At 38.1% G+C, this 18,488-nt stretch overlaps 1 protein-coding gene across 2 annotated transcripts in view; it reads right to left on the minus strand.

The window, feature by feature from the left end:
- The window catches only part of ITFG1 (integrin alpha FG-GAP repeat containing 1), an 84,425-nt gene that overhangs the window by 50,582 nt on the left and 15,355 nt on the right, over positions 1–18,488 (minus strand). For both annotated transcript variants that reach the window (XM_087940667.1, XM_026713997.2), the window contains exons 7-10: positions 13,091–13,152; positions 11,782–11,866; positions 4,463–4,557; positions 3,658–3,830 (exon numbers count right to left, since the gene is read on the minus strand). In XM_087940667.1, coding sequence (XP_087796793.1) covers positions 3,658–3,830; positions 4,463–4,557; positions 11,782–11,866; positions 13,091–13,152 — 415 coding nt within the window. The remainder of the gene's footprint in view (positions 1–3,657; positions 3,831–4,462; positions 4,558–11,781; positions 11,867–13,090; positions 13,153–18,488) is intronic.

The raw sequence follows: 18,488 nt of genomic DNA on the forward strand, positions 1-18,488 counted from the left end.
GTTCAAAAGAGCTTTTTAAATCCGACGTTATGGAATTACTGTACCCATGGAAAGGTAAAATGCTGATGGCATCAGAAGGCGACATTCTTATTAGTATTAACATTTTTATATGCAGAGCCTCCAATTAAGTGGAGTTTTCGAAGGACAAATATGTATGCAAGTAACACCGAGAGGAAGGATGGGGGATGAATCTGGAGAAGATAGTCCAACATGCTAAAAGGATAAGTAGATATACTTTTTTGTTTTTACTTCAGCAAGCCATCAAGAGCAAAAAATGACTTTAATTATAATCATTAAACTAAACACAGCTTTAAAAACGTTAAAAGATAACCATTAAAAGAACCCCACAGTAGAAATGACATGCGAATGTATAAACAATCAAAACCTACCATGTAACCAATCACTTTTTGGGAGTCATATTTCTGAAGATGCACTGATATTCATAAAATATTTTTAGAAGCATTGTATTTTAATAAATCCCCACGGGAAGAATATTAAACAATTTTCCAAATTCCGGGTGCCAAATCAGTTAAGCTACTTTTAAATTCTCCTGTCCTCCTTTTCGCAAAACTAACTGAAAATAGATGTAGCAAAACAGAATGGTGTTATTAAAGGAAAAGAAATAATGGGGGGAAAATGCACATAGACTTTGGAAATCAGTGACGTACTACTGCAATCCTCTGTCTAGATACTAACTGTGGTAGTAATTCTGAAATATTGATTCATGTTATTGACCCGTTCCTTCTGACCCGTTGTATCATGGGAGTCCATGGTATGAGCAAGTAATGCCACATGTGTCACCACATCTTTGCACAAATGACACAAACAAGTAATTTTTGCCTTGATTGCGTGATGCAAATTACATTATTCACTGCGACTGATAGAATTAAAAGTATGATCCATGTGACATTGTTCGACCTTACACACCAGATGTCTATGGATGAATTACCACAATTCTACTGCAATGCAGATGACTTGTTAGAACTAATTACACTAACCTTGTCCTATGATTGACCTGTGTTTTTTTAATTAACATCTGTAAGGGAGGCTAGCCCAGGGAAGCCAGTTCTTCCTATTTAGCTGTTCAAGCTGTGAGACAACCCTAACCCTAACCCTTAAGCAGCAACATTTGGGGGAAAGAGAAGTTGAAGGATTATAAAATCTCCCAATGGCAGGGATCTCTTTGAACATGATTCCAAGGTACATCTTCTTCACAACTCCAGACTCACTGAGGCCGAGTGAGCAGGAACCATCAATGATTTACAGGGACAATGTTCATAAACACAACTCAGTTTATTTCAGTCTTAGTGGCTCCTTTAGGGTCATCATGCTTTGGCATCTATCCTGTAAATTCTAAATTAACTAGTAACACCGGGATTTCTGAAAACAAACGTACTTTAACCCGGGTACTCCTAAAGTACAATCAAGTAGACTATGCCAGGTAGACTAGAGAATGCTAATTTAAGGCAAGTAACAGTTGTACTTGAGTCATAACAGTTTTCTATATCTTGTATCGCCCTGTATTTTAAAAGTAGAAACCTATGCTCCGTTCAGGGGTTTAAATCTGACAAACTGGCTGCATATTTTATTTTTTTAAAAATTTATGACCTCCTAACATTGAAGATATGATTAATCGGTACTGTCTTCCTGAAGCAAAAATGGGAAAGGCAGCTGAGCGGTGAGGAATCTGGGTGCTGTGGTTTATAACGAAATTATGACTATGTTGAACTTCAATCAATAGTACTTATTATTATTTGATACAATCAAAAATTACGGTATTTTAAAAATGATAGTTAGCGCATCTATTTGCATATTTTGCCTTAGGTAGCATGACTGACGCAATATTAATAATAAAATGCCATCTCAATTAAAAATAGAAGTACCTTGCTCCTGACACTGCGCACACAAACCAGCATTTCTTTTGAGGGAGAGGCTTACAGAAATTTCACGGGCACAATCAATCATATATGCTCAATCTGGGATTAAGGAAACAGTGCACAAACTCTCCCCACCCACCTGTCTTTCATGACAATAACAATAACAACAACAATAAATCATTTGCCTGTAGGCATGAACTAGCGGGACCGTAAAATAGGAAAAGTCATAGAAAATGAAAAAGTTAAATTGCTCTGGGACTTCAGAATCCAGATAGACAGGCACTTGCCCACATAACAGCACAGACTTAATAGTTGTCGATAAGAAAAGACAAAAAAGTTTGGATAGTGGATAGGCGCCTTAGGTGCAGTTCCAAAACAAACGGAGCATCATTTGAACACCACAGGCATTGACAAATGTGCCATCAGTCAATTGCAGAAGGCAGCTTTACTTGGAACAGTTTCCATTCTGCAGCGATGTCTGTAACACCCTCAAACTTTGCCTATCCCAGGTCCTTTGTAAGGACTCGATAGGTAGACAAAAATGCCAAACCCAGACTGAACATACCTGGCTGACTGTGCGAATAATGATAATGATGATGGTAATAATAATAATAATAATAATAATAATAATAATAATAATAATAATAATAATGGTTCCAATCTTCCCTTATTCTATATTTCCATGGTTATCCACACCACAAATTCCTCTTTAGAACATTTTTAAGAACTGGGATTTTTTTAAAGCCCCAATTTAGAAACAGAATATAATGATCAAATTCGTTTATTTTCATGCCATGTGTCACTTCGAATGTTTATGTCATTTGATCAAGGATATAGTAAATGAAGAATGCTTGCTGTAAATATTTTCCATGCAGTTATATAAACTTTCAAATCCCAAACACATATGTTCGTGGGAGAGCTCCAGGGTATTGCTTCTTAGGGCTGAAGATCTCCAGATGTTTGCACAAAAGAAAAGCGAGCTGCTTCGTGGCATTGTTGGCATTTAGAAAGTGGAAAGCTGATGACTGAGCAAGAAATACTGTGTCAACTACCAGAAAATGCACCTGTAGTGCATCCTATTACAATGAAATAGGTCAGTGTTTACGCAAGGGCTCCAGGCAACAAAGGAACTGGCAACACCCCTCAAGAACAAAAATCCTGTTAGCCTTATTGACTTTTGTCCTAATCTTAACACTAGAGCTGCATTTTAATATTTAACATTTGAAAATCTCCAGTTTCAACAGCGAAGGAAGGAATCGGTATATATATCAAAAAAAAAGAGGCATGGGACACAGCATGGGTGTAGTCTTTCAAACCATCACAGGAATTATCCCTCTAAAGGCAACTGGTGAAGAATGACAGGGCATGCTGGGAAAAATAAGAAGGAAATTTATCTGTGCTTTTTTTTTTTTTTTACACGACGACTACAGGCAGGCAGAAAACAGTGAAAACGTAATGCACTTCGCTTCCTGGACTTCCACTTCTAAAATGCTGTTTAGCAGCAGAAAAAAAATAAAATAGGCCACCCAGAACACAAAAACAGACCCATTCTAAAGCCGTTCAAGCGCTGTGTTTAGAAGGAAGGAGCTTAATTCTACAAGGCAGCATTCCCAAGCTGGTGTTGGAGCGGATTGTAGGATTGGCAATTAATGGAAGTGCAGTCCCACAGGGAAGGTCGAGGCTGCTATGATATTTTAAGGTGGAAGAAAGATGCACAACTATGGCAAGGAAAAAATGTTACACCCTCCCTCCAAAGTCCCATTGACTGGCAGTACCATACCTTCCTGACATGTTTTTCAGTATAGCAAGGGCATCCGGATAGCCATCCATGTTATAATCTCCAATATGAAGAGTGATTGGAAAGGAAATTTCATCTGCGGTTGGATCATTGCTATGTGGAACAAAACCCCATACATTTACGCCATCGGAGAAATTCTGCAACACTGGAAACCACTGGAAACAATAATAAGAATGTCAGGGTTCTCAGTAATAAATCCATAGCAAGCAAAACTCTGAGGCAGGTAGATTCCTCAAAGAATACCTGAATTGGAATTATCACACTGGCACATAAATGGTGAAAGCTGACGCTGTAGTCTTCCGCGGTTTTCACCTAATTAAAAGTTTTTCTACTTTCTTGAAACAACCAGTCACATGGTCCAATCCCGGTGCAGATTGGCACCAGGTGGAATCACTCCACCTTCCTCCCACCAGGTGTGACAATGTCCTTGGTTCCCAAGAGAAAATATATTGTTTTGGCTACAGCATCCCCTCTATCTCCAATCCCCGCTCCCTATCCCTCAGCTCCAGTGTGGCAACACTGAAGTGGTCAAAAATGGCTTCAGTCAGGTCAGCTTCAGGGTTGCAAAGAAGGGGGAGGAGAATCATAAATGGTCATGAAGTGAGGGCTTGACTGTTGTTGTAAGTCAAAGACTATCTGTACTTCTGTCTTTGCTACAGCAAACTTGACTGCTTTATAAAATGGTCCCTCGTTACTGTGCCCTTGGGGGTAACGTCAAACCTTGTTACTGGCTCATTTTTCATATACGACACGTTCAAATTCAAGATACAGTAGCAGCACAGCGTACCTCATCCAGTCCCAGTTTAGATAGGTAGATGACACTTTTTTGACAAGCTGTATCTGCACAAGCTGGCAGCAAATGTTCGGTCTGCCCGTCGCCATCTGGCAAAAACGAGAGGAAAATAAAAATAATTCAGCTTAGCGGGACTACAAAAATGTGCTTTTTATCACTAGGGGGGAAAAAACAACTACGTACAGACAGAGAGAATAAATGTTGGCAAGTTGTAAACAAAAGAAGCATCCTGGTAATTAAAGAGAAGTTGTTGACAAGCTTACCCGGGCTGCCTGAGAAAGCTGCCTGAGAAAGCCAAAGGAAATCATCCAAACCATAAAAAAGCAAAAATTAGAATATTTTGGGCATGTGATGCAACACCTGGAACAATACGGCATACTTCATTTAATCCTCCAGGGAAAGACTGAAGAAGGCAAATGTGAAGGCAAATGAGAAGAACATCATAATGGCTTCAAAATCTAAGGGACCGGTTTGCAACAAAACTTAACTGCATTTTTTTCATGAAGCTGTCGATAAAAACGGGATTGCCAGCATGATTGCCAATGTCCAATGATGGATATGGCATAAGAAGAAGACGTGGTAAAGGAAAGAAATATTGGAGTAGGATTCCTATTCTAGCACAGAAGATTCTTCAAGGGAATATAAAGATAAAACCAGAAACTTTTTTTGGGGGGGGTGTTTAATGCAAAAGGACTTGGGGGAAAAAATCGGAACTTTGATGTGATGTATGTTGATGGCAGCAAGATTACTTTATGCACAAAAATGAAAGGACACTTTGATCCCCACAATGGAAGAATGGCTGCAAAAATTGATGGAGTTAGCAGAGATGGCTAAATTGACTGCTTTGATAAGAGACAAAAACACAATTACTTTTGTTTCTACTTGGAAACAGCTTCTGGACTTTCTGTTTGAGATGGGAAAAAAATTAAACTTTTTCTTCCTTCCCTTCCCCTTTCCCTCCCCTATTTTTCCTATATTTGTTTTTGTAGTTTTCTGTAGTTTTCTGTGTGAACAAATAAAAAAATAATAATTATGGAGACGTTGTGATCCTTTCACCTTGTCAGCCTGTTTTGCAACCCTTCCAAATTGTAATTGCTGTAAAAATTGAGTCAGGCATGATGATACATGATGAATGAAATGAGAAGGACAAGGGGTGTTGCATTCATGATTCAGAGTAACTACATTAACATCTTTTATTGTTGATTTCACAAAAGAGTTTCTGGCCTGAATATTCCTGTATCTGACAGATATCTCTTACAGTTGCCACAAAGAAAAGGAGACCAGGATATTATAAATTCCCATTTGCGTGCTGTCTTTATAAATTCCTCTGGTTAAAAAGGTAAAATCTACATAGCAACTAATTCCAGGGAAAGAAGTAAGTTTCTTTCAGCAAAAAAAAATGTTGTTTTTCAGGGTTGGGAATATATGGAAGAATGTATGTGTGAAAATTCAGATAAGAAATGCCATTATGTAGGTGCAGTCCCACCAAAAAAATTTTTTTACACACACATTGCCCTTTAGTCTTTTAATTTCTTAAATAGTTAAGTGGTGCTTTTATGCCTTTGTCTATATACTTATGAAATTTAACTGATGTTTATGAGAACATGCCATAAATATTTTAAGCATATATAATGCCTCCAACAAGTACTAATTATGCGATTAATCAATAGTATAGTTTGAAGACTTCTTAGGCAATAACTGTAAGAAATTAGAATGCAAACAAAAAAGTATCCTTACATACTCTTATAAAATATCAGTATATTATGAAAAACACTTTATTATGATGAAAAGGACTCTAACTAAATAGAAACCATCATGATACAATTATTTAAACAAATACTTTCCGAAGTTATGGACCAAATTAAATCAATAATGAATAATACTGTAATCATCAATCTTTGAATATTTTTTATAAAGCACTGAAGACCAACAAACCCATCATCTCTAAAAAGTTTTCGGATTGTACTTCATATAATACAAATACTATATTTATATTTGCAAAAAGGTCATTTGTTTATCTTTTGCTGTCTACTCTGAAGTCAAACAAAATGTTTGTTGCGGCCTCCTTGATTGCAGTTCTGTGCTGCTTGCTACCTACTGAGATAACTTTTATGTTGCTATTTGGTTTAATTTTCATTTTAAATAAAAACCTCCCCAGATTTTGTCCGTTTTAATTAGGGATGTAAATACCCCAGCAGGTGACAGCGATGAAGACAGGATTACATTAACACCTCATCATCATCTCAATCAACTTTCGGGAGCTTATAAAAATATGACTAGGTAGCCTTGCCAAGCTAATTAAGCAAAAATTTTGTAAGCAAATGTTATAACAATTTAAATATATTACCCACTGAAAGCTGAGATAACTAATAATCGTTTAATGAAAGTCTAGGAGGCAAATTTGAGACCCACCCATAAAGGGTTGTATAAAAGCAGTTCCATCTATTTATGGAAGAATTGCAGATTTATTATTCTGATGGTGGACTATTACACCAAATTGATATATTATCACAAAAGCTATCTAACCTTAAATCAGATGGAGAGGAGTGGGTAGGATGAGGGTGGCTGGAATTAGAGTGCTAAAGAGACCTGTTGTTCAGTTCAAATATAATAGGGATTTCTATTTACATACTGTAATTGGGATTTATCGACCTACAACCAGACTACGAACCCCTCAGGATTCAAATTGACCGCACAGCCAACCAGCCACAACACCAATTAAGAACCAAGTAAGAAATGTATATAATATAAATTTATATATGGCTTTATAAGAAATAAAATCACAGCATCTCAATTCACAATGTTCTTCCCCTTGGGATTTCGAGGCATAAATGGCTGTGACTTAAAAAAAATCATTTTAGCATTCTAAGTTGGTAGATAATGAATCTGACGCTCCTTTAAAGGTTAACAGTACCTTCTGACAGATTAAACTGTTGCTGTGCATATCTAACTGTGGCTTTGCATATCTAAAAATCAAGGATTTAATGTTGGGTATTCATTCAAGAAAAATAACAGGACACACGCACGCACACACGCACACACACACAGAGGCGGCTCCCCAAAGAAAGCTCTAATTTTATGCATCTTGAGAATGTGCAGAATTTGTAGAAAACCCTGGGTTGCTCTAAACCAAGAGGCTTAGAGTAACAGGGAAAGGTTTCCTGTCCAGTCGAGTTCGACTATAGGGCACGATGCTCATCTCCGTTTCTCGGCCGAGGGAGCCAGTGTTGTCTGAAGACAATTTCTGTGGTCATGTGGCCAGCATGGCTATATGCCAAAGGCATGCGGAAGGCTGTTACTTTCCCACTGAAGTGGTACCTATTTATCTACTCGCATTTGCACCCAACAACATTTTGGTGTGGCACCAATTATAGAGAAGTTGAGAGAAGGCCGACTCTGTTGATACGGAGATGTCCAGAGAGCAGCACCTTCCACCGTGGCCAAGATTGCCTACCAACTAGAAGTCAATGGCCGGGGACCTCGTGGGTGTCCAAAACATAGATGACAAGACACTATCAACAAAGACGGGCAAGCCACGGGCCTGCGCCCTGGAGACACAGCTGACCGTGCAAAGTGGTGTTCAATTATCCTCTGCACCTGAGGAAATACGCTAGGAAGAAGATGATTTGCACGCTTTCAAACTGCTGGTGGGCAGTTGAAGGAATGGGAGCTCATCCCACTGCGTGGCACTGGGATCTCAAACTGGGCTATCAGATCTCCAGCTGACAAGCTCAACATCTTTAACCACCGAGCCATCGCGCCTCTGCTTAGAAGTAGGTCGAGACTGAAACAAGGACCGACATAGGAGTACTCCTCTCAAATGATCTAAGCCCCAGAGCTCACTGTAACAGCATTGGCAAAAAGACATTAAGAGTTGTTAACCTTATTTTGCGAAGCTTCTTCTCCGGTAACATTGCATTGCTAATTAGAGCATACAAATCCTTTGCCAGACCAATTCTCGAATGCAGCTCGTCCACCTGGACCCCGCACTGTATATCGGGCATTAACACGATTGAGCGGGTTCGAAGGTATTTCTTGAGAAGAGTCCTCCATTCCATCACTCTCAATAGTATTCCCTATGCCTCCAGGCTTGAAATTTTGGGCTTGGACGGTCCGATCTAAGCATCATTCATAAAATTGTCTGCTATAACAACTGGTCTCACTGAATGGATTCTACCCAAGAGGGATTTCAATTAATTTTCCTTTGAGACAATTAAGATTGTGAGTTGCCTTCGTTTCATCTCATGACTAGGATGAGCCAGAGAATAACAAAATGTCCATAATAATGTGTAAATCTTTCCAGGAGCTGTATTGTTTTCATGCTATTGATTTGTTTTTATTTTACTATTGCAATTGCATTTTTGCAACGCATTCTGCCTCTGTAGAAAAACCATTGATGAAAAACTCAGACACAAACGTATACTTTGGTTTGTGCTTACAACAAGAATGAAGCTTTTTATTAAACCTAAAATGTAGTTTAGTAGCAGCTCCCAAATGAGTTTTTAACTCCAACAGTGGAAGATGAATACGTTCCTAAATTGCAACGGTCTCTAGACATTATCAGTAAACTTATTAAAACATATTTTAATCAGTCCTGGCTCAAATCACTTCGCATGCAAGTATACTATAGATGCTGCAACTCCAAAATGGATAACCACCAAGGACAAGATTTAATAAAAATAAGCCAAAGGACAACTAATTTGCCAGTTATTAATGTTCGCTGCACTGAAGTGGCTGAAACAGTATCTCTCTGTTTTGTTAATGCTGAAATATCATTTTAAAACAAAGCTTAAATTAAAATTTAAACCAATTAAGAAGTAAATTGTAGCGGAGGAACAACATGGAGATTAAAGATGTGTGTTTTTTAAAATTCATTCAATAAAGAGGAGCGCAAGAGGTTGAGAATAGTTTTCACAGAAGAGGAAATAGCTCGTTTATGCTATGGGGTTGGTTTACCTCCCCCATGCTGCTATTTTCTATTAAGGAAATTGGCTTTTCTGTGTTTTTTTTCTTTTTTCTTTTTCTTTTGGATTTTCCATTAAACTTAAATTGCAAAAGACTGTTTTGGAAATAAATAACATGCAATTTCATGGAAGATCAAAACAGCCTCAACAGCGGTGGCTCTTTCTATCTAGATCACATTTATTTATCTGAGGGGTCCTTGGTGTTCTCTGTGCTTGTTTTCTTGCAGACGTTTCATTACCCAACTAGGTAACTTCATCAGTGCTAGAAGGGAGTAGGGTTTGTAGAATGACGGAGGAGGAGAAGGAGGACTGTGGGGGTACTTTGTGCTCTCTGAGCTTGCTTTTTTTTCTTGCAGATGTTTCATTACCCAGCTAGGTAACATCATCAGTGCTAGAAGGGAGTAGCGTTTGTGGAAAGGAGGAGGAGGATGACAACTGTGGGGTCCTTGGTGTTCTCTCTCTCTCTCTCTCTGTCTGTCTCTCTTTTTCTCCCTCCCTCTCTCTCTCTCCAGACATTTCTTAAGTTTTGCCCCATATGACCATCTTTCTTGCCACAGTTTTTAAGCGAATTGTGTTTGAATTTTGATCATGTGACCATGGGGCTGCTGCAAAAGTCATAAGAGTGAAAAACAGTCATAAGTCACTTTTTTTAACAGTGCCGTTGCCACTTTGAATGGTCACGAAATGAGCTGTTCTACATGGAATCTCGAGGACTACTTGTAGGGCGGCTGTTACTATCTTTGGTAGGATGCTGTGGCTTAGAAAGTATAACTCTACACGGAATGGTAATGTGACACGTTTGGAATCCTTGCTTAGAAGTGTCTCTCGCGCATCTTTTGAAATTTTAAGCAAATTCATGTCTTCTTAAAAATACGGCTTATTTCTAAAATTACACCTGCCCTTTGGCTGTCAAGGAGCTTGCACTCGGTGCGATGAAATTCTAATCAGATTAACTTGTTTACATCTCTCATAAATAAATGAATGTATTTGATGTAGGCTTCATGCTTATTAGCATTCATGCCATTTCCCAAGACCATCTGCTTTTGAGGAGTTGCGAACAGCTCTCGGTGACAGGTTATTAGAATCCCCTGCCCCTCCCCAAAAAAACAAGGATTAAAAACCAACAAAACCCCATTATATTATTTAGGATGGCTACATTTCCACCTTCACTTGCCTATAATGGATCTTCTTTTTAAAGAAGGGAACAGTATATGTAAACATTCCCGCAAGCTGCCAAAAATCCCTAGCGGATTCGGTAGCATGCAAATAGAATCATTAAAATAAGACCTCGTTTTAGCCTGATTTTAGTTCGTTCTATAGCAAGAGTTGCAGTGCAGAGGCTCCCTGGACACTTACTCGGGAGTAATGGTATTTAATTAAAGGTCAAGCATAAATGCAGGAAAATATTAATGGGATTTATTTAGAAGGGAACAGATTAGGGTAGAATGCTGCTGGTGTTTATTTTCAAATAAACAGGCACCGTGTTTTTTTAGGACTCATAACATTTTCGAGATCTTGGTTAATCAACTCTTACACTTAATCGGAGTCAAAAGGCCAAGAAAAATCTAGTTAATCAAATCCTCTCCCTCACTTTAGAGATATTAGATGACGAGAACAATTGTGACTGGGAAGACCAAAGTATGTAGATAATTCGCTGACATTTTAAAAACCAAAACTTCAGCTCAGTTTCTCTCAGCCTTGGTTACTGACCACGATTTAGATGGAAAATTGATGTAAAACTCACTTTATATTCTGATCAGAGGAAACAAAATGTGGGATCAATTATGTTCTTTTTTTTTAACGGAAACCAGATTCTGAATGTGGACTTTTAAGTTTTAATATTATTAGTAATTTGAAGGTTTATCACACTAAATATACAATAAGGTGCTTTAACAAGGACATAAAATAAAAAGAGATCAAAATGTTGATGATCGGATACAAAATAACATTAAAATTAACACATCAAGCACCTGGTGTCATAAATGTAATGATAACAATGACATTTTGGAATTGTCAAAAATACATACTAATTTGGCCCCTTAATTAAAAGCAAAAGTATTAATTCTCTCCACAAAAATATTGCTCGAAATTAGATTCCCAGAAAGTTAAGAAAGTTTAATAATTGATATTTGCGTTTTAATAAGCAGTACAATTTAAATATTTTGTGTATATCTCAGATATTAATTGATAAAGTACACATAAAACATTTTAGCAATATAAAATTTAGAAAGAGTTTTCTTAAAATGGTATTATCACCCTAATAATTTCAACTGCATAAATAAGACATTCTTGCATACAGAGAAAATACATTTAAATCAAATATTTGCGAGAAGGAAAAAGGTATCTCACCAAAATCAGCAAATACTGATTGTCCTATAACAACCGCATCCTTTGGTTTTTCCTTTATGTGTTGAGGTTTGGCAAAATCTCCATCCTGTCAATAAAAATATATACGTATATCTAAAATGGCAATCAATCCATAAATATTTCTCATAAAAAGGTGGAAAACAATGAACATAATAACCCACGAACTGTAAAAGCATTATATTTTATGGAGGCAATATAGTTTGGGTTTTTTTTAATTTTCACATACTTTCCATCACTTCATAAACTAACTTAAAGATTTAGAAAAGGAAAAAAATTATGGTTGCAAATATCTTGGTTTAGCCTTAGCTTGCAAAGAAAGAGTTCCATATGTGAAATAAAGATTTTGGACAGAAATGTTAATAGACAAGATGGGCCCTAATGAAATTAGCTTTCAGTGTTAACTACAGTATGGAATCAAATGGATTATTAAGGAGAAGAATCAATTTTAGTAATAATTGTGTCAATCAATAATTGCTCACACTCCTTGCACTCAAGGAAAAAGAAAAAAAAAGAGTGAAAATAGCTTTCCAAAAATTATATTAGTATTTTATGGTGACTGCTTACTCTCTTAGATTTACTGATAAAATTCAATGGGGAACAAAGAATAAGTTCAGTAAGGAAAGAGGAAAAAGGGATATACAGGTTTATTTTACCATGGGCACTCTCAGAGCCTTAAAAAAAGTCTTTAGATTAGCTATTAGTCCTCTCTACTCTAGAGCAGAACAGCACTGTAAGATCTCTGGACTTCAATTTCTAGAATTCACCATGCTGCCTGGGGAATTCTGGGAGTTGAAGTCTGCAGATCTTCAAAAGTTACTAAGGTTGGACACCCTTGTCCAAGACTGAGACTTTAGCATCCAGAAAGGAATCTGATTTCTCATTTAACCATTTTTTCCTCCATTTTTCCAATAGCGAAAAGAAAAAAAAAATTGTCTCACTGGAATCAATATGAAGTATTGGCCCTTGTCACAAGAAGGAAGTACCAAAATAAGGAACATTTTTTTTCTTCCCCAAACTAGCCTGTTGACAAATCAAATACCAGCAAACCTACATAGGACATCACTGTGGGAGTCTTGCTCAACACACACATATATAGGGGCTACTGAGCGGCTTAATTGTCATCCATGCTAGATTGCTGCTCTTCAGGTGACATTCAGAAGTTCAAAACCAGCACTGGCAATGGCCGGTAAGGTCCAGGTTCTTTATTCCTGAATTCAGTAGAATCAGCCCTGCCTGCACGAATACATAAGAATATAATTATTCCCGACTTCGCACGATGGAGTCTCTTTACCTGATTCACCCATATCTCAAACTGAGGTTCTCCAGCTTTGGACAACGTTGTCAGGAACAAATCTGTAAGATGCAAGCAACAAAAATCAACAAGGGTCGACATATTCGGAGCTCCCATTTTAAATCAAGCCAGCATGCTTAAGCCTAATCCTAAAAAACTGTATTGAGGACCCTCCCTCCCTCCATATCATCCCCAGAATATTTGGGGGGGCCAGCTGAGGACCCTGCTATTTCTCCCTCAAGTAGATCAGGCATCTGAACTTAAGAGCACAGGGATGGAGATTGTTTGCTGGCCTTTATGTGCTTATAGACTTGATTTTTTGATTGTTGATGGATTGTTTTTAAAGATATTGAGTTTGGTGGAAACCATAAAAGAGGGATTGAGAGGCAGAGGGTCAACTGTTGGTCTGTTTCTTCTTTGACCCAGGGCCGAGAGAGGTTACTGCTGGGGATTACCCCTGGCCTTCTTCATGAGGCTCTGGCAAGATGCTAAGAATTCAAAAAGATCTTTGCAGGCAACAAATCTGCTTCTTAACTTCCCTCAGGGGGAAAAAAAATGACCCATAATGGGTCATTTCTATTTCTATTCTATTCATTTCTATTTATTTTTAAAACGGAGGCTAGCTGAAAAGTAGCTTTATGGCATGTGATTTTTTTTTTTAAAAAAACCTATGAATATAAAATCCTTAAGTCTGTATTTGTTTTTCTTAGAACCAGCCAAGGATACAATAGTTGTGGCATTTAGTTACTGGATGGGTGGGTGGAATTTAGAAAAGGCAAAGGAAGAAAAAAGAAAAAGAAAGAAAGAAAACAAAGAGCCAAACCACAAAGAACTAAGGAAAAAAAAATTAAATGTCAAAGAGATTTACCAAGTTAGCTGTACAAACGGTACTTGAAAGGAAATATATCTTCCCTTTATTGTTAATCCCTTTCTTTTCTTTGATACATTTTTCAGAACTGGCATCCTAAAAAAATTCTAGGACACACCAGGTAAGTACTTTAAAATGAGGACAAAACCAGAACAAAGGCATAAAATGAAACCTGTTCTCGGGTTCACATCTAGTCCAAAGTGGAAGAGCTAAGATTATTTTGGATACGGATTGTTTTGTTGGATTTGTGGATCACATGGTGACTCAACTTATGACCTCAACAACTTACAACCAAAATTCTGGGCTCAATTGTGGTCAGAAGTGGAGAACTACCTGTATGGTAGTTTCATCAGATGGATGTTATCTTAGTTTTGACTGACATGTTATAAAGATCAGTGAAGACTTTTCTTTTGGGATTTTCACCATTAAGTCATTTTTCTGACAACCACCGTTTGAAACCAAAGATCCCCCAGTTAGCCACGCGCTGTGGATAAGCCTACTATACCTGAGTGAGCTCTTTAACTTAATACTTATGTTCCAGTGGTGTATAAGCTAAACATTACTCGCAAGCAAACCAATTAATTCCTGATTTGTATTCTCATAGAAAACAAAACCTTACTGAGAAAGAATGATTCAAATGTAATTGTGTAGCACAACATTAGCGCCCACACACTATATAAATGGCATTTTCCAAAGTTCTTGAAATATAATTGCATGCTGGTAAGGCTTTTTGTTACTTAATGTTATCCTTCTGATTCATTACGTAAATGTATTGGGTTGTTTTTTTTAAAGATGTTTTGCAAAACAATATTTTCAAGGCAGGAATATAAATCACCAATGGTCTCCCCCGCACCCCCCCACCCCCAAAGGTTTCTGTTCCATCACCTTTGAATGGATGGATGGAGTTGCATCAGACTGGGAAATGATGCACTGGGAAGAAGCAAATAGATACCAAGGAGGTTTTCCATCTTCATTGGATCGTGGCGGTGCTGCCAGTCAACCAAGAGTCACTGTAGCACTGAATGCCTTTTTTAGTGGGCACCTTTGAGTCCGTCTTGACTTCGGGTAACTACAAATCCATGTAATTTCCTTAGCAATATTGTCAGGAACCGTTTCACATTGCCTTACCTCCTAAGGTGGAGAAAAGGGGGCTATTCTAGAGACGTCCGTGCAAAAGGCAAAACTCAACTCTTGTAGCTTAAACAGTAGATCAAACTGGCACTCTCTCAAATGCCTAAGAAAACAAAACTGCATTTATCTGTCATGAAAACTCCACTCTATTTGGGATCATTATGACAATTGGCATAAGGAAAAACTCAGCTACTCCCAAAATATGGACATGTACAGAACTGGTTTCAATGCCAGTTGATTTTCATTGTCTATGGACACTCTCCATCATCTAGGTCATGGTGCTTTTTCAAAAGGCAAGTGGACGTTTGTGTTTTTTGTTTTCCCTTTAAAACATTTCACTTCTCATCCATGAATCTTTTTCAGTTCACTTGTCTTTCGAAAAGTACCATTGATTTTAATTGTATGTGAACTCTAAGAATAAATTGGACTTTGAATTAATAAATCATGGATAAAGGACAGATATGTAAAAGTTGAAAATAATCAGTTTTCTCATTAGAGGTACCTAAGAGCATGACTGTTAGGGACTCAGATGGTATTTTGGGCAAATTTCAAGGTTAATGCCAAGTGTGGCTGATGTATTTTTCCAAAATAATTGGAAGGGCATTACGATTTGAAGACAAAGGCATATAGGACAGTTTTCTGTTCTACCTCTTTTTGTAAAATTAAATTTAATGAAATCATGATTGTTAAAAAAAAGGAATCTTAAGAGTTGAACGCTATTGCAAAATACACCAAACCCTCACTAGTGCAGAAACTAGTGAAATATATTAAAAATGACCAATAAGACCCAAGTTGAATAATAGCAAAAAGAAATCCAGGCAAACAAGAATATCAAAAGTATTACTAATGATACCACTGAAACTGTGGCAGAAAAATTCCATAATTAGGTTGAAGTCGGGCTACTCGAAAGAGGTAGAACAGAAATTAAAATTATTTAAAAAGTTATGTGGCAGCCCTTTTAAAGAGGATCTGACCTCAAAGTGCTCCTCATTAACCACTTGTTTTGTACAATTAGGAATCTTCAGTCTCATACTTGGTTTTTTTTTTAAAGACAAACCTGTAATAAATTGGAAAGTGGGTGCTGGCTTGTAAAAGGCTAGTTTTATTGCTAGTTATGACAACTAGACCTGATTGCATCTTAGCTTCACCCATGCTTATGTTTCTCTAACAAATCTGTCTCTTTAGTGGAATAAAGACATTATCATTCATAGTCCAAAAGGAAGGAGGAGAAAGGAACCCAGCAATCTGCAGTACAAAAGACAACACAATTGCTGAGTTTTTCTCCAAATGATTATCCCTGCCTGCCTTTTCTGCTTTTTGCAGAATCTGCTACAGATATACTCCTGAATAAAAAGAACCAAAGTACCTGGAATCCCCCCCGCCCACACACAAACAATGCCTACGTGGATTGTGGCTTAAGACGTGAAACATAAGATACATCTGGTTGCATCTAGGTCAATAGCTGTGGGGTAAAATCTTCACAGTCAGCCACTCGGTTTTCCTTTGCAGCACATTCCTTTCATTCATTTCAACAGAAGGTATCAACTGTGACAGTTGATATCTTTTTTTCCCATCATTACAAGCCATTTAACCCAAGTCACTGAACTTTGAGATGCATACATTGCATTTCCAGATCCATTTTCTATGTTCAGGGAAACTTGGCAGGCAGTTCCCTGCTTGTAATGATGGAAAAAGAAGCACACAACTATCACAGTTGATACCTTGGCAGTTTGCAAGTTTTCTTTTTTCTTTTAAAAGGAGCTTAGTTGCTTTTTACGATATTCCCGTCTATCGTCTGGGACTTTTGGATTTTAGACAGAACCTGCATGCCCAATGCAGTGCTGCAACATATTCTTTGGTCCTCAAAGTTTCCTAATCACATTTTCTTTAACAGATTGTTTTAATTAAAAAAAAAAAACAGCAACGAATAGAAAACCTTGATACTTCAAGCCAAAGGCATTGGCTTTAAACATCAGCTCTATCTGCAATGTCTCTGGATCCTACATAGATCCACAGAGACATTCTTAAGAAATAAAATGTTAGGTGGTTGGAGCTCAGCAGTGGGGTTTATTTTTTGCCCTGCCCTGGTTCTTCGTAAGCTCTGTGACTTGTCATACCCATCCAGGGAAGCATTTATAAAGTGTCTATAAGAGGATGTCAGAATTGTAACAATGGCCATAAAGGCGTAGAAACTTTTAAGTGGTTATGACTTAGTTTATGTACATCAGATGTTGGTGCCGTGAAGGCCCTTCTTAGCCTCAAGGCCTTTTCTGTTAGACCGCTTTGACTGCCCAAAATGAATAGCATGGGGAAACAATGGTTTAAACCAGGGATTGCCAACCTTTTGGGCCTCAGGGACCACCAAACTCATCATTTTAAATCCCACAGACCACTAATATGAATTTTGACTGACAGTGGCTTGCTTGACATTGGTGGGAAAGTCGGTCCCATATTCCAGAGCTGCAATAGTCATAGGACTGGCCTGTGCGGATGAGCTGCTCTGGGATGACCAAAGGGCCAGTCTTGTGACTACTGCAGCTCTGGAATACGGGACTGATTTTCCCACCAATATCAGCAAGCCACCCCGGGGCGGATTTCCCTCTCCCTTGAAGGGTGGGGGCCAGTGGGTGGGCGGGCCATTTGGGTAGCGCAGCCTTGTATTCCCGTGGGCCATGTGGGTGGTGCAGCCTTGGGTTTCCATGCAGCCTGGATTAATTGCTTCGGGGGAGGGGGTGTTTTAGGGGGAACATTTCTCTGCGGACCACCAATATTTTCTCACGGACCACCTGTGGCCCACCACTCTTTTAAATTGAATTAGAGCATTTATTGGTAAGCATGGGTCAATCCAAAGGAAAAGACTACAGTGCTTCTCTTGGATGAGAAGTGAAACGTCTTCTAGGAAAACCAAAGGAAGTCCAGTTGCCTTTTGAAAAAAAACAAACACCTTTGGGACAACCATGACCTGGAGAACTGAGAATCTCCACATCCAGAAATACTTCTGTTCTGGGTTCAAAGCCATGATCCTCTATTCTCCCTTATCTCAACTTATGAGGAGCTTCATTGAAGCTTCATTGTTTTCCCAATGTGCCACTTTTATTATTTATTTGTTTTTTGCATTTCTTCACGGCTTAGGAAGCCTCCAAGTATATTGTGTTGTTTTAGTTCTGTAAGGATTGGCAGTCGAGGGGTGGATCTGCTAAGAGACTGCAGCAATGTAATTGCCACTTTGCTGTTTGACTAAAGACAGGCTAATCACAAAATTAAGCTATGTCAACGTAAGGTGAAAAAAAAAAGAATGCAGCAAAACCAAGAGAGACTGAACTTCTGAGCACAAATATAGCTGACAATAAAGGCACCTCCCCTCTCTCACATTTACAAAGGATTTTTTTTTAGTCCAGA

The sequence above is a fragment of the Pseudonaja textilis genome, chromosome 11, assembly GCF_049901715.1.
Source record: "Pseudonaja textilis isolate UNSWEBS1 chromosome 11, rPseTex1.2, whole genome shotgun sequence".
Taxonomy (NCBI): Eukaryota; Metazoa; Chordata; class Lepidosauria; order Squamata; family Elapidae; genus Pseudonaja; species Pseudonaja textilis.